This window comes from Alexandromys fortis, unplaced genomic scaffold (genome assembly GCF_014885135.2).
Source record: "Alexandromys fortis isolate MF-2015 unplaced genomic scaffold, M_Fortis_MF-2015_v1.1 scaffold_34, whole genome shotgun sequence".
Taxonomy (NCBI): Eukaryota; Metazoa; Chordata; class Mammalia; order Rodentia; family Cricetidae; genus Alexandromys; species Alexandromys fortis.
In genome coordinates, this window is record NW_026067933.1 from 1,941,142 (window position 1) to 1,962,967 (window position 21,826).

The following is a 21,826-nucleotide window of genomic DNA, read 5'->3' on the forward strand; positions in this document are numbered from 1 at the left end:
TAACAGAGAAAAGACGAGATGCTCCAAATGGTAAGCTTTTGATGATTATTGACAAAAAAAGTTTTCAAGTTACAGTTTAATTATTGTAGAAATGTGTATCATGGGTTAATGCTTAATATTTATGATCAAATATCATAGTTTAACTTATTCTTGCTTTCAATTATGGAATGATAGACAAAACTTAGAAATTTACTGTTCATAATTTGTTTCCTCACATAAGGTGAAAGTATAATGTGAACGCGAGTAGTATTCTCCTCTGTACTCCCAAGCTGGTTGTTTAGAAAGTGCATGTGCTTAAGTCTTTCCTGAAGGCATTGCATTTTATTTGGTCTATGTGTTCATTTCTTTTTCAGATTTATTTCTTTTTTCCATTTTAAAACACTTCTTTTATAACACTTAATGTTTAATATTTGTCATGTGTTACATGACACACTTTGTTAAATGAAGACTTACTTGTTTAAGAGTACTTAGTACTGGCTGTTATACACACAGCCCCCTGGAGTTTGGTAATGAACTCTTAAATCTGGTGAATAATTATTACTTTTTCTTCTTCATTGTCCTCCATGTTCTCTCTGGAGGGAGGCTCCATTACTCTGTTCACATATGATGTGAGCCTTAAAAGTAAAATCTTATTGCTCCAGGAACCTAATTATAAGAGGGGATTTATCTGCTGATTTTGAAATGCCTTCCAAATCCTCTCTTCAGAACTTAGAACGATTATGCAGGGAAATTTTCATAATGCAAAGTTCTTAATATAGGATGACCACTGGTAATTATTGAGGTGTGTGTCCTTTACACAGATAGATTGCCTTTTAATTTTGTCTTTAAGTCTGTTTTCCAGATAGAAAACATGAACCAAAGATAAGATGTATTAAATTTTACTATTTAACCTTTCAGTTTTTGAATAGGTTAATTGCCTTCAGTATTGTTTGCTCTGTACCAAAGATTGACAATATTGTCTTTTGCATGGAAATATTACTTATAATAACATATAGGAATGCTGTGGGATATGAAAAATATGCAAAATGCTTAGCATAGCGGTTAATAAATGTCAGTTATCATAAAGATAATGACAATAATAGCAGGTTTCAGTTGACTATCATTTACCACCAGCCAGGCATTGTTCAGTAATCTACTGAAGTAGGACCTGTTTTACTACCATGTAAACGATTACAAATAGGAATATATAAGTAATTTGCTCCAGATCACTGCACAGTTAAGACTGGGGACAGAATTCTTCCCCAGTAACCTGACCCAAGAGTTGGCCTTAATCATTGTCATGTTAAAATTGACTTTTATGGGGAAATGCAGGCCTATAAGAGAGTAGCTAGCACATCTCAAGATTGGAAGCTGGTATGTGGCAGAGGCAAAAGAAGCCACTGAGTAAATGGGTTGTTCTTCTCTGAACCTTTAATGGAGTTTAGAAGTTTTCCTGATAGATGCCAATATTTTAGTGTTTTGTGTTTGGTGTAGCATCTAACTTTTGAGAAAATAACTTGAAATATTAAATGATGTATGGATTATTTAAAATTTTGGAAACATTTATTTCACTGTGCACAACATGTATTTATGAACAGACACTTAATTGCTATGAATAGATAACAGTTTTAATATTCCTATTGAGCTTTCTTAGTTTTGTTTTGTTGCTTGACTTGACTTGGGTTGTTGGTTGGTTGTGGGGGCTGGGTTTTTTTGTTTTGATTTGCCTTTTTTTTTTTTGAGACAGTCTCTGCACAGCCATGACTTTCTGGAACTCACTGTGTAGACTAGACTAGCCTCGAATTCATAGAGATCCTCCTGCTTCTGCCTGGAAATAAAGACTTCTCTTGGTAATCCTTGGTTTAATACTTTTAGTGTTTTGGTGTGATAGTCATAACTTGTTTTCATTAAATAAGTGGGGAAGTTTTTTTTTTTAAATAGTATTGTAAAAGGGCAAAATTATGCAGCCAGTATTGCCAATGTATACTTTTCAATATATAAAAATATATGTGTGTCTTTATATCATATGCTTAGTAGTGAGTCATGAGATATATTATGAGAGTTTTAAATTTTTTTGGCTTTTTTAGTACAGCCAATTATAGCTTTACTGTATTTCAATATGTCACCAGTAGATGGCAGTGGACGCCTTAACTGTGGTTTGCTCTGTCTGCTGGCACTCTCGGTTCCTCTTGCTAGCTTATCAGACCTTTTCAAATCGTAACTGTTAAAAAGGCACTTTAATATAGAAGTAGCATATATTCCTATATTACCTACCTCAGTGTGTCTCCATGTCATCTGTCTCTCAGCTATCTTGCCTTTAGTGTAGTTCTCTTTCATTGTAATTAAATTTGAGTAATTTTAGATTTGAATTTGAAATTAAGATTAAAATTAAAATGAGATATCTGTTGTTCATAAGAATATTTAAAACCCTTTTCTTGTGACAGCTGTCCTGTACTAGGAAGGGGTAGTTTGTATCTTCCTATCCTCTTCACCCATTTGCTTTGGTTTTTCTCTTTGTTGTTATTATTCATATAGAACAGTCCGGACTTAAAAATATAGTCAGCTTTGGCCTTCCTAGCTTCCTCTTCATTCTTAAACTTCCTCAGAAATACATTAGTTGCTCTTGCTGATATAAGCAAGGCTTTCAGATAACTTTAATGATTTCAGTACAATTGAGATTTTCAGTATAAGTGAAGAATTGCAGCCAAATTGATACTAAATGATCATTTGTTTTGTATCAGCCTGGGACTCAGCAGTTCTCAACCTGTGGGTCATGACCCCTTTGACACCTGTCTCCCAAGATATTTACATTATGATTCATAACATTGGCAAAAATTATAGTTAAGAAGTAGCAATGAGAATAATTTTATGATTGGGGGTCACTACAACATGAGGAACTATGTTAAAGGGTCACAGCAGTAGGAAGGTTGAGAACCATTGCTGTAATTTATTTGGATTTCTATTTGATTTTGTTGAGGATTCCTCAGACAACTTTTGTGGTTCGGTACTCACTGGGAGAGCTCATTAGACTCAATATGTTGTACTTATTGAAAATACCAGTGTAGTGAAGAGATAGCAAGCAGAATAAATACAGAAAGCTATGTGGGATGAATTCTAGAGCCACAGACAGTGGGCTGTATTCCCCCAGTAGTGAATTGTGGAAGTATTACAGTGTCATCCAGAGGAAAGCCTCGTTAGAAAAGCTCATCAGAGATTCAGTGCCTAGTGTTTTCACATAGTATATAACCATGATTCCAACCCTTCCTACATGATAAGTGTAATTGTTGTTGGCAAAGTTCAGGCACAGTGACCCTGTCTTCTCAGGGAATGGTGAAAGCCCTTTCAAAATTTATATCCCCACTAGGCAGCTAAGATGCCATCTGTCTGTTTTAGTTACTACATTTCTGTTGCTGTGATAAAACTCCATGACCCAGGCAACTTATAAAAGGTGTTTAATTTGGGGCTCATAACTGTAGAGGGTTAGGATTAGAGTCCATGATTGACTGACTATCATGGTGGGAAACATGGTGGCAAGTAAGCCAACATGGTACTGGAACAGTGGCTGAGAGCTTACATCTTGATCCAAAAAGCAAGAAGTAAAGAGAGAGCTAACTGAGAATGTCATGTGCCTTTGAAACCTCAAAGCCTTCCTCCAGTATCACACCTCCTCCAAGGCCACGCCTTCTGATCCTTCCCAAATAGTTCCATCAACTGGAGACCTAAGTATTCATTTTGAGCCTGTGGGAGCCATTTTCATTCAAACCCACACACAGATCCCAGGCTTTGATTCTTATCTGTAAGATATTTTGATACATTTTGAAAATTGTTAATGAAATGATCACACAGGAACTTGGTCCAAGAGGAGGTTTTGTCAGAGAAGTGTATGTTTTAAAAATGGGATGTTGAGTTTGGGGATACATAAGAATTTTTAAATTGAATCTGTTGCATTGAGACTTTGATTTCTTTAGAATATCTTTTATTATATGCAAGTTGTGGGCTGCATCATTTAGTGTTTCTCCTAGAGATATTACTGACAGAAATCTCTGAAAGTCCCTGGGTACTTTTATCATCGGATCTTTGCAGGAGTTCTGAGTGTTAGAATTACTTTCAATGTAAGTATTTGAGCTTTGTGCTTCTGATAACCAATGTAACATATGTACTGGTGGGAAAATATTAGTGAACTTAGATCTGGCAGTTTTGGGGGAAGATGGTAGTAAAATATTTTAAAGTATCTTTTTTCTTATGGATAAATAAGGTTGAAACAAAGAAGATGGGATCTAGGATGCCATCAATTTCCTTATGAGTGTTTGTTGTTTTGTATTGTACATATCATTTTACCAGAATTACAGTAAAAAAGAAAAAATATTAAGGGATCAGGTTAACTAAATTTCATAGACATTACTGTACTTCATAATATTTAATGTTGAGATACAAGTAAGCAGGCATAAGTTAATAAAGTACAGTAAATTATAAATGATGATTATATAAAATCATGTTTTTAATTGTATCCATTTTGGTTTTCTTTGTAGGTCCCAATCTACCCATGGCTACAGTTGACATAAAAAATCCAGAGATCACAACAAATAGGTTTTATGGTTCACAAGTCAACAACATCTCCCACACCAAAGAAAAGAAGAAAGGAAAGGCTAAAAAGAAGAGACTAACCAAGGCAGATATTGGAACACCAAGTAACTTCCAGTAAGACTCTATCTTCTGTCACTTAAAAAGATAGGTCTTGTTCTGTTACCTAGGCTGGCCTAGGATGTAGGCTCCTCTGCCTGAGCTTCCAGAGCTGTACCTGGGACTGCAGGTGTGCACTGCTACACCGGCTCAATCTTTGTTCGTTTTTATGTCTTCTGTGCTGCTCGTGATTTTTAACTTGTCAGAAAAATTTGGTTTGGGGGTGTTCTATGTAATAGTCACTTCTCTGGTGCTGTGGTAGAGTATCCCAACAGAAAGCAACTTAGAGAGAAAGTGATTGCTTTGGTTTACTTTCTCAGAGGGGATGTAAACCATCACGGTGGAGAAGACATGGCTACACAAGCGTAAGGGATATGGAGAGGATGGGAAGTGGGGCCTTATAAAACCGCAAGGTTCCACCTCATAACTGTTCTGCAACCTTTCAAATGGTCACCACTATCTGGGAACAGTGTTCAAATACACGAGCCTATGGAGGACATTTCACATTCAAACTATAACAGGAAGGATGTGTATGTTCATTGGTTTTGTTTGTTTGTTTGTTTATGTTTTGGTGGTATTTATGTTGTTTATTTCTCGAGACAATGTAGCCCTAGCTGGCCTAGAATTCCAAGTGTGTGCTACCAAGTCAGGCTTCTTCCATGAATCTGAAAGTTTACCTTTCTACCCATCTGAACAGAAAAGTTAGATGTAATTATTTTTTTATTCAACTTATTGTTGAACATGATTTTATTTTAACTTTGATGTATAAATAACCTGGAAGACTCCAGCAAGAATTGTCAAGAAGCAAAAGAAATTGGGCTGGATATAACAGATTTCAAGTGTTTTATGCATTATTTCACAAGCCCATGATACATTTACTTTTCTAATTTCTTTCTATGTTCTACTTTAGACACATTGGACATGTTGGATGGGATCCAAATACAGGGTTTGATGTAAGTGTCTTTTAAAGCTATATTTCTTGTTACTAATATATAGGAATCTATGGCTTATCCTTGGATTTTTATTTATAGTTTTAAAACCTAGTATGTATTAGAATTGGAATAATGTGCTGTGTGTGTTTGTGCTGCTGAGGTTTGAATCCTTAGTATTATTCTGTCACAGTTGCTAAGTCCCTTAAGATAAATTTTTTTTGCATTCTTTTATTATGTGCTAAGTAAGTACATTTTGTGTTTTGAATGCAAAAAGAAAAATGTTATTTTTTTTAGTAATAATATTAGGAGAATCTATCAAATTAATGAAATAGTATAACCAAATTCTTAGTATCCAGTTTGTTTCTTAACTGTAGTTATTCTTTGAGGCACTGTTGTCACTCATTGGGTTGGTGCTGTACAGCACAAAGAGGTCCTTGTCCTCAGATCTTCAAACTAACGGGTAATTCAAGATTACAGCTGAATCTTGTTAAGGACAGGTTAGAATAGATGAACACAGGACCTAGTCTTGTGGATTAATAAAAATAGGAATAGAATGCCCTCTCTTAAGGCATGCAAAAGATGAGACAAAATAGAAAAATTTCTCTTGTTCTTTTCATAAAAGAAATTGTGTTAGCATTTAAGTTACATAGCCATTTTAAATGTCTGTGAATTTAACTTCAAAAGGACACAAGTCAGTTGTAAGTTTTGTCAGGTTTGTTTTGGAAAAAGAATTGCCTACTTAGAAATTGTTTTGTCTGTTGTAGCTCAATAATTTGGATCCAGAATTGAAGAATCTTTTTGATATGTGTGGGATCTCTGAAGCCCAACTTAAAGACAGAGAAACATCAAAAGTTATTTATGACTTTATTGAAAAGACAGGAGGTGTAGAAGCTGTTAAAAATGAACTCCGAAGGCAAGGTAATTTTAGTTTTTTTGGCACTTAGCTGTTTTTCCCTTTTGAATTTTCTAAAATCAACCTTGTAGTGGAAAGCTGTGCACCCTTCCTTGAACAGAATGTTTAAATTTATGGATGCCAAATTTGGTCCAGCATCATTAACTTTAGCTAGATATGGTAAAAATGGCCTTTAATCCCAACTCTCTGGAGGCAAGAGCAGGCAAATTTCTATGAGTTTTTGTCCAGCCTGGTCTACATGGAGTTCAAACGCTACATAGATGGTAGAGAGACCCTATCTTGAAAATACACATGCAAAAACTTGACATGATTATTGGTATAAAAACTCACATTGTAATCTGTAATAAAATATTTTCAGAATATAAACTCTGTAAAAAACGTTCTGTTTTGAAATATGAATCTTTTTTGTTGTTGTTGTTGTTTGCTTTGTTTAGTCCAGAATATAATACTTTCTATTGGTTCCTGTGACCACAGTTTTTTCAGCCTTGTGGTATTGGGTAGTTTAAAGAACTTTGTGTTCTGGTAGCCCCAACACTTACGATAGTCAGGTGCATAGATAGCCTTTGTAGTCACGGTCACCATTTCAGCACCACCTGCATTTGGAACTGAGCTTCTCCCACTCTGTACTTACAGCAGTGTAACTGCGCTAAACTCCAGTTAAGTGCTCTTGAATCTGATTGTCATTTGAAAATGGGTATTTAACTCCTTTGTCTGCTTTTTTACTGTGGATACTCATTCAGTCTTTGATTCAGTATGTTCCTCCTATTCATAGTCAGTAAGGTCTGAGTCTTTAGAGCCAGCTATGGAAGCAAACAGTTTATGGCTCACATTGCTGCTGTATAACCACTGCTAGTTCAATAGAAGCTAGCATTGTTGCTCATTTAACTTTGTAGCAGACAATTCTCACTTAAATGCTGTGGATTTTAAAGCATACAATGAATACAGTTTCATTTTAAGTGTGAACAGTCATGGTGACGGTTATGTCTAGGTGAAAAAGGAAGGTGTTGAGGACTGCTCTGTGCCACACCCACTGTTAGTGTTAATTACATGCACTCAAGATTGCTGGCTGCATCGCTGTCCTGTGTTCTTGATGCCCAAGGGAAAGTGATCATACGAGACTGGATTTTCTTTAAACTTCATTACATATTTATATATTTTAGAGACATATAAGGCCTTTCCTTTATTGAATTACCCTAAAAACAAAAAGTCACAGGCTTTGAAAATCATATTGGCACCAAAATGTCACAAGAAAAGATTTTTATATTACAAGAACCTAACTTTTTCAGTGTGGAACCTATCATTTATATACCAAAGGATGAATTTATGTAAGACATTTATTTTCAAAGATTTTGTTTTTTTATTTGTAATTATGTGCTTATATATACTGAGGGTGGGGGGGATTATGTGTGTAAGAGTATCAGTCAGTTGTGAGCTGTTCATCTTGGCTCAGGAATCAGCTGAGGTCCTCTGAAGCAGTTCATAGTCTTAGACAATGAGCCATCTCTCCAACCTAGACAGATTTTTTTAAAAAATTAAATAAAAAACAAATTATATGATTACTTTTTTCTAATTAACAGATTTTTTTTAGAGCACATACATAAATAAACAAAAGTATAGGAAACACAGAAATGGAGAAGTTAATGAAATTTGACTTGAGCTCCTTAATTAAATCTTTTGTCATTTATTTTAAAAAACTGTGGAATCAGATTTATAAAGACAAACAGATTTGTGATTTCCTTATCTCTGTGTGTAGCTATTGAAGTCCATTAACTTACAACAATCTGTTCTTTAGGTCCACCACAGTGGAGTGGTATGTATGTGTAATAGTATTTGAGCCACTGCTCAGAGTTTTGCATGATTTGCTGTGTTGATTTTTGGAGTAGCTAGAGTTCATATGTCCTGCCTTCAGAAACTAACGTTTTGACCATTAAGATTCATTTGTAATAAAAAGAAGTATATATATTTACATGAGTCAGAGCTTACATATTGTCTATAATTTAGATTATTTTATTGAAGTTCTCTTTATTAGGAAATACCTTTGCCCACAGCACTCACATTTTCGCTGATATTAATTAAACTTTTATAATTGCTTTATATACTTTTTTAAATAACCTGTATAAAATATGTTTACATTGACTAGGATAAAGGAGAATTGAGTAATATTTATGAGCACAATGTCATATATCTATATAGCGACTTCACAGTATTCCCATAAATTTAATTATATTAGATAATATTTGTCTTATATTTTCATGAGAAAACTTGATATCAGTTTCTAAATGTTTTATGAATTCTAAATGGGAGGAGGGGAGGAAGTGGAAATTTTTGAATGGAAAAATTTTAAAAAGTTTTATGAATTCTATAATACTGTATACCTTTTTAATATTTTCTGCTTATAATTTTTATGATTATAACTATATAAGAAAGAATTATTGACATTCTTAATATTGATGTTGATTTGAAATAATTTTTATGGACCATGAACAGAAGGGTTTTTTCTGTGAGATTCTATATTCCTATAGACTAACAAAGGTTATTTATTGATAATTAACATGTAATATGTATTATATATACTATAAAAATCATTTTTATAGCTATCTTTTATGTTTTCCTCTTTGTTACTTTTTCAAAATTGAATAATAACAAGTGTCATTTTCCTTCTGGTGTTTTTGATGGCTCTTAAAAGTTCTTCACACTGCTGGCTGCTTGGCTCACATCTTGGTGCATTGCACTGTCCTAACAGTATGTCATCTGTCTTTACCCTTCTAGGCTATTCTTTCACAATTGTTCCTGTGATGTAGTGTGTTCTTTGTGTTAGATAGAATACAGACGATAAAAGCTAAAGATTGGTAATAGATTTTTTCTTAGTGTCACTTAAGACAGCAGAAGTCTTGTGCTGGAATGGTGGCTTAGTAAGCAAGCACTGGCTGCTCATTCAGAATTTGGGTTTGATTCCCAGCACCCACTGTGCAGCTCATAGCTGGAACTCCAGTACCAGGGGTCCAACAGTCCTGGATTCTGTCCATGGGCACTCATAGTAAACAACATACATGTAGGCACAACACTCATACATGTGAGAAAAAATGAATTTTTTTTTAAAAAACAAGAAAATAGAAGTGCCAGCAGTGTCAGGGCTCTTTTCCTGTGTACCATTGTAGTAAGGCATAATAAGACAGACATTTGTAACAGCGTGTTGACTAATGCTACTCAGTAACTGAGTCTATAGCGGTTGTGAGTTCTAAGATCTCTGTGTACCCCTAAAAGTCAGTTTCTCTGATCAGTCTTTAAATAAATGGGAAATGGTCCTTCTGGATTTGTATTTGTCACCAGTGAAACCATGTCTCCAGAAGGACAAGATTTAATCTTTAAAGGACTTACTTATATTTTCCAGTATATTCTTTCGATCTTTTGGATTTGTTTTCCTAATGTATCTTACATCTTCACTTAAGTAGACTAACAATAGAAATATTAACTACGGGGATTAACTAACTTAAAAACGGCCGTCTAATTTTATAGTTTATAAAAATTCTCAGCTTGATTATAATTCAGTTCTAAATAAATAATTGAACCAAGCAACCACCTCTTCTGTTACCATGTCTAAAACTGCTGACCAGTTCTGGATTATATAAAACACTGTATTATAAAGTAGAAGGACATATGTAGATTAGATAATGAAACTTTACACTTTGAAAGAAAGTGCATTATGTTGGGATTTAATTTTAATTGATGTTAGAAAATTCTAATTTTTGCCATACTATAAAATTTCTATCTAAATTGATTTTATACAAACTCTAAATATATTTAATTCTAAAAGGAAGGTCCATTATTGATATAAAATGTAACATAATGCTTACAAGCAAAGTGTAATTACATTGTTGTATAAAATTTAAAAATGTTTATTTTCTTAAATTTGTGTGTGTGTTTGTATTTGTGCACGCACGCATGTCTGTGCATGTTTTGGGGTACCTGCAGAGTCCAGAAGAACATTAGAATCTCTGGAGCAGGAGTTAGAGGCAGTTGTGAGCTGCCTGATGTGGGTGCTGGGGTCTCAATAGGGCCCTCTGCAAGCACAAGCATGGCTTAGAACTCCTGAGCTGTCTCTGCAACCGTGTTTTCTTACAGCTTCAGAACTGGTACTGAATCCATATAATAGATTCTGTTATTGTTTATTAACAACAGGAAGATAATCTTTAAGCTAAATATAATATTTAAGTATTATTAAAAATATATTTAAATAAATAAGTTTTATTATGTTCTTAATGAAATTGTATCATCTGTGCTCATATATTTGTAAAATATATTGCAGAGTTTGCAGATTTTGCTATTTTATACTGGGTTTATGTGTGTTACAGTAAGTTGCTTTATTAGTATGTTTATGTTTTCATTTTTTTCTGTATTCTTATTTCAGCACCACCACCTCCTCCACCCTCAAGGGGTGGACCTCCTCCTCCTCCCCCCCCTCCTCATAGCTCAGGCCCTCCTCCCCCCCCTGCCCGTGGAAGGGGGGCTCCTCCTCCACCACCTTCAAGAGCTCCTACTGCTGCACCTCCACCTCCACCTCCTTCCAGGCCTGGGGTTGCTGTGCCTCCACCCCCTCCAAACAGGATGTACCCTCCTCCACCACCAGCGCTGCCCTCTTCAGCACCTTCAGGCCCACCACCACCTCCACCTCCGTCTATGGCAGTGTCCACAGCACCACCACCACCTCCTCCACCTCCGCCTCCACCAGGGCCACCACCTCCCCCTGGCCTCCCTTCTGATGGTGATCATCAAGTTCCAGCTCCTTCAGGAAACAAAGCAGCTCTTTTAGATCAAATTAGAGAGGGTGCTCAGCTAAAAAAAGTGGAACAGAATAGTCGACCTGTGTCCTGCTCAGGAAGGGATGCACTTTTAGACCAGATACGACAGGGCATTCAACTGAAATCTGTAAGTAATGTGGTCTTTTTATTATGGTTTCTTTTTTTTTTTTTTACTTTTTATAAATTTTTAAATGTTTGTGTACAGTGAAATGTACTCATTTTGGATGTGTACACATTGTAGCTGTGTCGTCCGCACTTAATATCAAGATGTATCTGAAACCATAGAAAGCTACTGTATGCTTCCTCCCTGCAGCCAGTGATCTGATTGCTATGTGATACTTTCGTATATTCTAAATATCACATAGATAGAATCTACAGTATTTTTGTAATTCATTGTTCTAGACTTTAAATGAAAGATACTTTAAAGAAACTAGTTATTAAACTGAGGGGAATTAAAAATAGCCCACTTGGAAGCAGTTGCAGGAATCTTGGGAAGTTCAAACGTGTAACTTTATAAAAGTGAGAGCATACTCTTAAACACTGATGTTTTCTATTTTGTAATTAAAAACAATAAGTCAAACTCCAGAAAATTGAGATTCCAGCACTAGAATTCATAACAATGATAGTGTCTCAGTTTGGGTTCTCTGTCTGAGAATCAATCATTTCTTCATCTTCTAAAGGTTAGGAAAGCTCCATGCATTGCACTTTAGTCCATATGAACCTTGCTGTGTAGGGGGGGGGGGGGGAGTAGAGGCCAGAACTCAGGACCTAATACCTGGATGGCAAGTGCTCTACCCCTCGGCTGCCTAGCCCCACAAAAGTAGATTCTTTGCTAATGATTTATCACTGAACTCTGATACTTTCTTTTTCTAAGGTGTCTGATGGTCAGGAGTCCACACCACCAACACCCGCACCCACTTCAGGAATTGTGGGTGCACTTATGGAAGTGATGCAGAAAAGGAGCAAAGCCATTCATTCCTCAGGTACTCTCCCATGAGCTGGAGGGTAGAGGAAGCGTGTTTCTAGATAGATGTGGGAAGCTCTGCAATTTCTGCTTACTTTATCATTCTCTGTCACCTCTTGTCTGATAATTGTGCAGCTCATTGTTACGAGCCTTTATAGCATATTTAATCAAATTCTGTCCTTAATGACTAGTCTGCCTAAAATTGTAATAGATATCAGAACATCACAGCTGTACAGAAACTATAGGAAAAGCTTTGTAAAGAGTGATGAATTCATCTTCTGTACTGGAACACACTATAGAATCATTGACAGGAAGCCTCTAAATAAGGCGTGAGATTTCTCAGTCCCATTTTTTATGATATTCTAGTAATAAGATTTATAGTGAAAAAGTGTTGTAGTTGGTTTTTTATCTTCAATCTTTGTGGGGGCCTCTCCCCCCCCCCCAGCTCCTAGATAGTCACATAGAGACTTCTTCTTTCTTATGAATGTCTGAACTTGGCTTATTTCTAGCCTGGTTTTCTTAACTTAATTACTGCATCTACCTTTTGCTTCTGGGCTTTTTACCTGTCTATTTCTGTATATCTTTTCTGAACTTCTCATTCTGTGTCTGGCTGGGTGGTTGACCCCTGCCTGGCATCCTTTTCCCTTTCCCTTTTCTTCTCTCTGTCTCTTGTCTGTCTGTCTGTCTGTCTGTCTGTCTCTCTCTCTCTCTCTCTCTCTCTCTCTCTCTCTCTCTCTCTCCTTCCCTCCTCTTCTCTTCCTGTTTGTTCTTTATGCATGCCAGCCCTGCCTGTTTCTCTTTCCTAACTAGTTATTGGCCATTCATGTCTAGACAAATCAAGCATTTAAAGACAGGCAAAGTAAAACTTGGATTGCTGGAGAGAGGTAATTAGTTTGCTTTTGCTTTTCTCTACCTTCTGTTACTTTTCAAGTGCTGATACTAGTATTGAAATAGTTCCTTATAGGAAATCTGTCTTAGAGGGAAACAGAAAATATTCTGTGTTTTTATCTAGCCTATGTATGTAATGTCACATAGACATTACTTTCTGGCTCTTTCTCATTTAAAATGTAAATATTTAGCACCGTCTTTCTTTTTTTTTTTTTTTTTTTTTTTTTTTGGTTTTTCGGGACAGGGTTTCCCTGTGGCTTTGGAGCCTGTCCTGGCACTAGCTCTGTAGACCAGGCTGGTCTCGAACTCACAGAGATCCGCCTGCCTCTGCCTCCCGAGTGCTGGGATTAAAGGCGTGCGCCACTATCGCCCAGCTAGCACCGTCTTTCTTAACAAACTTGGCTTTCATAGGTTTTTGTGAGGTCCTGCTATCATGGAAAATTGATCGACTGTGGAAGTGCAGATGTTGAATTAGGTGACATCAAAACCTGAATTCACTTAGGGACTAATGACTGGAAAGCCTCTACACAGTATCCCCTGCTGTGCAAGATCCTGAGATGTGTAACAACCAGAACTTAGAGTTTGTATTCTAGTGTGGAGACATACAATTCATAGGCAGTCTAAGGAATTGAGGTAGAATTATGAGGGAAGGGAAATGGAGTAGACAGTTACCGATGCTGGAGAAGTTACACAGGTCAGGAAAAGCCTCCTTCAGGAGGTGGTTTCTGGGTGGGATTTAAATGATGAAACAGCCAGAAAGAGGAAAGAGCTGCTTCAAATGCTGTAACATGGAGGAACAGTTCAGTGAGGGTGAGAGACAGAAAGGGAGACTAGAGACAGGGGAGGGATGGGGAAGGTGGAAGGGCTGGACAAATTGTGTGCGATGTTTCAGAGGGAGCTCAGAGTATGTCCAGACAGCAGAAGCCAGCCACAAGGGGAAGAAGGTGACATTTTAATCTTAGACTTTAAGTATCCCTCCATCTGCTCTGAAGTAAATTTACTGGAGAACAACAGTAATTGAGGCAAATCCTCACAGTAGGTATGAACTGTGGTAGAAAGGATGATCCTTCCTTGATGGAGGGAGAAGAAAAGGAATTATTAATGACTCATGCCTGCTCACCTGCAGGAACGGTGATGTCATTAAGATGTGTAAAAGCAGATCATGGGAAGAGAGGAAAACTAAAGTTCCAGGTTTACAAATTTATGTACAGAATGTCAAAGTAGTTGCGCTCACCATGTGAATCCAAAATCAGAAAAGCTAACTCTGGTTTCATTTGACACATTAAAAACACGCAGGTATTAAGAGGCCAATACCCAAGTCTTGGCTATCCTAGTCTCATCTTTGATCCCAGTCATGTCTATCAATTGATTTTATTGGATTAATTTTAAATCTTCTTAGAAACTGGATTTGAGAATGTAAGTGTTGCAGGAGTTAGTTAATTGGAGAAGTCACTGGAAATTATGTTACTGTTCATGTGTGTTTAACTCTTGGTTTTGGGTTTTAGATGAAGATGAAGATGACGATGATGAAGAAGATTTTGAGGATGATGATGAGTGGGAAGACTGATCTATATATTATATATATATTTTTAAGGTGAAACACTAAACACTACTTTCTGTCTGGATCTGTAAAATTACCATGTAAATGTTCTACCAATTTGCTGTATATTTTTGTTGGCTTTTTTGCTTTTTTTTTTAAATTAATCTGTGCAATACCTCATTTAATCTGTAAAGGTTTGTTATAATCCTATACAAAGCTACTCCCTGTTACTGTGTGCAAGTTTACAGCAGGATGCTCACGTGATTTGTGAATATTTTCATTCCATCAACAAGGGAGTTTAATTATGTGTGAGACTGACACAAACCTTAATGTAATTTAGTTAGAATGCCAGAAGGAGAACACTATTTTCATACCCTACTTTTTCTGTACCTAAATTTTCTTAATAAAATTTAGCATAGCACTACATTCTTTTTCAAGTGATGTAAACTTTAGTTTCTTTAGCCCCTTCATTTTGAATATGATGCCACATATGAATGTTGAAGCTGATACATTGCACAATTCTCTAGACATCACTACACTGATACAGGTTTTCAAATTCTAGCAACATGTTCTGCTTAAAATCACTACAGAGATACTAATGAAGAGAAACAGTAGCTCACCTCTTCTGTAGCATTGCTTGCTGTTGGTAAGCAGTAGCATCCGCAGGCAGGCAGGAATACTAATGAGGCCTCATTCATCTGTACTTGACCAAGGTTGCTTTTGTGTTGTGGCAAATGTGACAGGCTCTTCTCAGCAAAGAATTAAACACTTTATTATCACTTCCAAAAATAGTTTCAGTTACCATTTATGGAGGTTATTTCATGCATCCTAGACAGTTGTATTTGACTCAAAGTGGTATCAAATCAACACTAAAATGGTATGAAGTATCTTATTTTGCAGATTGTATGCATTGTTGTTTTTGGATATATAAATTATAAATGTCAGTTTTCTTGGCAAAAGTATGCACAAATGCCAAAATTCACATTGTGTGTTTTTACTTTGATGGTTTCTTCAGATTTTTGTCAAATATATAAAGAGAAGTTACATTTTCTTAAAAGATTGATGGTCCCCAATGGCAAATTTCTTAGATTGGATAGTTTTTAAAAAAAAAAATAATAAAACGTTACAGCCTGCACATTTGTTATGCCTACTAGATGGTGTGTTAAAGTTAGGTTTTCCTTGCCTCTTTACAGTGCACTGATCTGCCTGAAGGTGGCCGGTTCACAATTACAGTGATAATTATCTTACCTACCTTCTTTAAATAAATTTTAGGTAGACAATTATCTGATTTAAATGCAGTCATATTTTTCTCACATTGAGTTGTATGCATAATGTAGCTTCAGATGTATTCATTATAGTCACAATATCCAACTAAAAATTATGCTATCTATATACCGACCAAAATCTAGTATTGACATGATCTTGACAGGCTGGACCTGTAAGATATGGCTTGAATTTTAACCAGTTTATCACATAATCTTTAGTGATCATGCATCTAGTTATCGTCAGGAATAATTTAAAAGGTTTAGTTGCTGAAAGCAGTTAAGTGGTACAGTAAGATAGTTAAGTTATTCAAAGAGTGTTACCTTCCTTGCAAGAGTAATCACAGCACATTGGAAAGAGTCTCAGCTTTTTCTTGTACAAACAGTGCTCTCTGCTGCTAGGAATCTTTTTCTGCTTACTGTCATTTTCATGTGGCTTGAGGTCTGTGAGACTGGTGTGGACGAGGCTAAACAACTGCTACCCGTGGAATTAGGAGTTCATGCAACTAGTGATTATTTAAAATAAATAACATCAGGCTTTTGTATTCTTTTCTTTTTGACATTAAAAAAAATTCCTAAAAATGTCTTTTGAGATAATGCCAATTCTGATGTCCCTTACCTTTTGGCCAAGAAGTTTGGGATTTTTCCAATTTATTTGATATTTGACCAGGAGCTTCTGTAGAGACTCTCAGTTCTTTGAGTCACGTATACATGGGGGGGTATGTTATTTGCCAAAGGTAATTGAGTTTATTCTTTTTCATACAAAAGAGGGGTTTTGTTTTTGTTTTGCTTTTTATTTTTGTGCAAAGTCTAAATAACTGGAGCTGTGGAATTCAGTTCAGGCATGAAGACTAAATCCACTCTACCAAGTAAAGTACCCGTTGTACGTCTCAGTCCTCCACCGAGTCTTGCCCTGTGGGTGGCACTATACCTGTGCATCGTCTGGAAGCCTCACGGTATGTCCAGCCATGTGATTGTCTGGTAGCCTTTGCATTTAACAAACTAGCATGAGGCCTTTTATATCTAAATGCTATGTGATAGACAATTTCAGCTAGCCACATATTGTATTATGAAATTCATAAAGATTTTCAATCATTCGATTCCATTTATCAACTGAAATTTTGTTTAGTATGTGATTTTTTTTTTTGAAATGTATAGTGAATAGGATGTTGCACTGGTGGCAATTCATCATGGAGCATAATAAAATTAATTTTACCCAAATAGTATAAAATAGTGTGCCTTATTTGTATATTAAGACATTAGAACAAAAAGTTTTAATTGTTGAGTGTAGCCAGGAGTGCACAGCAGTGCTGGGTAGTGGTTTTAGCCAGCCCTGCTCGCGCTGAGGGTAGAACACCAGGAAGTGAGTAAAAACTGCCTCCTGTTGTGGGAAGCCTGCCCTGCTCGGTACCCGCTGTGCAGCCCTGTGCCATGCAGTGCTTCTAAACAACATTTACAGTGCAAGGTCAGTGTTAGGACTCTGCGAGACCAAAATGGTAAGGTTTTCCAGACTGCAGTAATGCTGACGTTTACTGGGAGTTCATGTGGGCCACAGTTTTTAGTAAACAATGTTAGGAGGTGATGTTTATTTAAACTGGAAGCTGAGTTTTTGATAAGCGGGATGTTTTCTTCCACTGACCCAGACACAAGTGGTGTCTGAAGTTGATGCTGTGCTTGGAATCCAGAGTGTGGGATGCTACAGAACACCTCCTTCTGAGAGCTTTGTTCTCTAACCGTGTTTTTTTGTTGTGCAGATGTGAGCACTTAAGAATGTATAATACTGTTAAAAGAATCGTTGCAAAGGCAGTTTGCCTTAGGATTATCCTATCCTGTTATATTTATCTAGGTGAAGATTCCTGAAGTGACTCCTTTAGGATTGCCGGTCCTGAAGGGCAAGTATATTGATAAGAAATGGCCCAACATGCAATCCTCTGCAGAAAAGTTGACAAGCTTTACATTGCTTGGCACATAGCTCCCTCTGCAACACAGTTTTTTCTCATTATCTCTTGTCATTTAACCTGTGATTTAAAATGACAGCAATTGCTCTGGACTGGAGAGATAGGTGGCAGAGGTTAAGAGCACTGGCTCTTCCAGAGAAGCCAGATTCAAATCCCACCATCCCCATGGAAGCTCACAACTGTCTGTAACTCCAGTTCTAAGGGGTCTGACAAACTATTTTTCCCTCAGGCACCAGGCACACATGTAGTGCACAGACATACATGCAGCAGAACACCATACACGTAAGGCAAAAAACTTGTTAAAGAAATTTAAATTTGGGAAGCCACTAAAGAAAGACTTGGTAAGCAGCTTGTTATGGATATGATGGGGTACATACTCTTGATTTGTATAGGTGTGTGGCTACAGATTTCACCTTCCTCGTCTACTGAGTTGCTAAAAGCCACCAGCACCTGTGCCCATCTCTTCCCAAGAAAGATGAAGAATAGGCCTTTTACTGGAACGTGGTAGTGTTTTGGCTCAGTGGTGATGGGCACCCTGCATTGCCCAGAAGTTTAGTCATCCCAAGTTATTTAGGGGTTGAAATGAGGTTAAGCCTTTGACTGTACATCCAAATTATTTCATTATTTTCTTTGTAGACATCAGTAGAATTTGATTTTGCTAGGACTTAAGCATTCTATGAACTTTTACATTAAACTTAACCTAAAAGAAAAGTAGTTTTCAGATGTGAGTATCTGAATAATTTTTAATCAACAGAGACACTGTCAAAGACTGGGAGTTCTTCCAAGGACAACATGGACATTTAAACCCAATGTCCTAGTTTTGCTGAGAGAGGGGACATTCTGTTTTGATTGCATGCTCTTCACGTTTATTAGAGAAGAATCAGGAGGAAAACATACCTGTGTTTGTCAAGTTGAATGGGAGAAGCGGACTGAAAAGGGGTTATTGTCATGGAAAGTACCTACTGGAGAACACCGATTGTGTAGAGAACGTGTTCTAGAAGTGGGAAGCAGGGTCTGAATCGCCTCTGGCCTTCAAAACCAAAAACCAAGCTGGGCTAAAAACTGTTGGTCTCTTTCTTAAAAGAGAGGAGAATTTGTATTTATAAGCAAATATTCTTGTTTGCTCCTTTCCTCCCCTTCCTCCTCTGACTGGATAATTTGTAAGCCCCCACCAACATTGCCCAGCAAATAAATTTTAAAATCTATAACCTGAAGGGTAATGAGAAAAATCCAGTAAAATGGTTTATTTGAGGAGGAATGTAAATGTAAAAGGACCAGCTTTTAAAGTTGTACTGTATTATTAGTTAAAGCTTAGTCAGTACCAGACCATGTAATAACACTAACTGTGTTTTATGTTGGTTCTGCGCCCAACCAAAAGTTCAAACAAACAACTTTGAGCTTACCCATGAATATTTGACAAAGGATGTAATAGTTGAATAGGTAAGTATGAGAATAGTGAGCATAGTCCTAGAAGTCCAGCTGCTTTCTATGCTTTTGGGAAATAGGGGTACTTATGATGCTTCAGTGCACTCAGCCCATCCGTAGATGGAGCCATGTGTGCTATAGTACATGCTGTGGTGAACTGGTTGCCTAGGCCTGTTTGGGTAGCTACTGTAGGTTCTGAGTCAGGAGGATGGCTTACGACTGCACAGTTCCCCCCATTCTTTGTACTATATGGCTAATAAAGACACAAATTTAATACTTTTATATCTCAGTACTTGTAATCTGTGGTTCCTACACATTAACTACATAACATGATAATAAACTTTGGGGGAGTTCACTTAAGAAAACTCATGGTATATGCACATTGATTACATTTTCTACAAAATCAAATTTACAAATGGTCCTTTATAAAGCCTTTACAGAGTGTATTTGAGAATTTTTCCCAGAAATGTCTCAAATTCACCTTTATTATTTTAAATATTGGTTTTACTTATTCTTTGATAAACCTGTACAATTTATTTAGATTATATTCATGTCCCTCTACCAATTACCAAGTCTCCCCCACTGCTTTCCTACCAACCCAGATTCATATTTGCATACACACACCCATTTGTAGAACCTATTGAGTCTAATTTGTGTTGGCCAACAACTCCTGGACTTGGGACCTGCCCTGGTATGCTGGCTCGTTCTAAATGTCAACTTGACAAACTACGCGGTCATTTGCCAAGTGGAAACCTCAATTAAGAAAATGTAGTCACCGCATTGACTTGTGTGAAGCCCATTGGGTATTTTCTTAATGGTCGCTGCAGGTGGGCATCCTACAGAAGGCAGTGTCATCCAGCGGTGGGTGGATCAGGCTCCTATAAGGAAACAAGCTGATAGATGTAGTGGGGAGGGCCTTGGTCCTGCCCTGCCTCAACTTGATGTCAACTCATTGACTCTCCGTGGGAGGCCTTATCCTCTCTGAGGAGTGGATTGGTATGTAAAATGAAAAATATATATTTTTAAATTTGAAAAAAGTAAAAAGAAAAGGAGTGCAAGTTAGCAGCACTCCTCTATGGCCTCTGCTTCACTGTGCCCTGCCTCTAGGTTCCTGCCTTGAGTTCCTGCTCTGACCTCTATCAGTCATGGAGTGTAGTCTGTGAGGTGAAGAAAACGCTTTCCTCCTCAGGTTGCCTTTGGTCATGGTGTCATGGTGGTCTTGCAGCAATAGAAACCCTAAGTAAACAATGGGGTTGATCAGTGTACCAGATGCCATTCCATTGAAAACCAGTTTTCCCTCTTCCAGCAGCAATAAAAGCTGACAGCTGCTTGGCTAGGCGTAGGACTGTTGTAGTGATGTGCTTTTGTAGATCTTGTGAACACTACCAAAATCTGTGAGTTCATGTGTGTATCTGCCTCTTGCATCTAGAAAACAGTGGTCCTTGAACTCATCTACCTCCTCTCACTTTGCCCCCTTTTCTGCATAGATCCCTGAGCCTTGTCGGATGGGGGTGGACCTCGCATTTAGGGCTGCGTATTCTGTATCATTCTCTACATGTTGACCAATTGAACGTTTCTTTATTGCTATCTGCTACAAAAAGCAGCTTGTCTGAAGAGGGTTGAGCAACGTATGATCTTTTGTCTATTTAGTGGAATAATAGTAAATGGGTTTTCCCCTGGGGCCCATGATGTATCTAACAGGTTCTTGGCCTCATTGACAGTATCCATGTATGGGTTCAGTCTTGGGGAGCAGGCCTTAAATACATTCAAAAGGTGGTTGTTTATTCCCATAACATCTATGCCATTATTGTACTAGTAAGCACAATTTTGACATTGATCATTTTTGTAATTCACAGCATTCATAGCTAGGTGAGACTGGTGATTCCTTTTCTCCTATAGTCTGCACAGCACATTCCAGCACTATAAACACTAGTGAGAAGGGATGACAGTTTCAGCTAGTTGAGTGCCAGCTAGATTTCTCTATTTCCTTCCTGTGCATGTCTTCAGCAATAGGGCCTTACCATCAAGCTCTGGAGGGTTGGCAGTAGTGTTGGCAGGAGCATGTCATGTTTGGAGATCTATGGGACCCCATTAGCCAACAAACAAAAAGATAACCCATTGGTAGTTGGCTTTTGGTTGGGGGCAGCATACGGTGTCTACTTAGGGTCCTCTCCCTCACTTTATAACTTCCATTTAAGTTACTTTTACATATATGTAGATTTTTGGGAAGGTTCTCCAGTAGTAGGTGTCCTTATAGCTTCCTCAAAAGGCCTCTAGTGGTAAGCTATCCTTCCCTATTTCCCTCTCCACACTACCCTCCCACTCACTACACCATCGAACCCTTCCTATTCCATTTTACCCTTCCTCCCTTTAGAACATGGTGAACTAGTGAAAACTAGGGGGAGAAATGGAGCCATGAGGAAGCATTCTAGATCATATTCCTGTTTTTATAAGTTTCCAGTGCCTGAAATATTTTCTAAACCAAA

At 37.2% G+C, this 21,826-nt stretch overlaps 1 protein-coding gene across 1 annotated transcript in view; it reads left to right on the forward strand.

Annotated features, from left to right (window-relative positions):
- Wasl (WASP like actin nucleation promoting factor) overlaps positions 1–15,835 on the forward strand; it is a 49,616-nt gene extending 33,781 nt beyond the window's left edge. Inside the window, exons 5-11 of the mRNA XM_050145906.1 lie at positions 7–30; positions 4,509–4,677; positions 5,570–5,612; positions 6,356–6,509; positions 10,913–11,430; positions 12,178–12,286; positions 14,661–15,835. Of these exons, the coding sequence (XP_050001863.1) occupies positions 7–30; positions 4,509–4,677; positions 5,570–5,612; positions 6,356–6,509; positions 10,913–11,430; positions 12,178–12,286; positions 14,661–14,722 (1,079 nt within the window). The 3' untranslated portion in view covers positions 14,723–15,835. The remainder of the gene's footprint in view (positions 1–6; positions 31–4,508; positions 4,678–5,569; positions 5,613–6,355; positions 6,510–10,912; positions 11,431–12,177; positions 12,287–14,660) is intronic.
- The last annotated feature ends 5,991 nt before the right edge of the window (positions 15,836–21,826 follow it).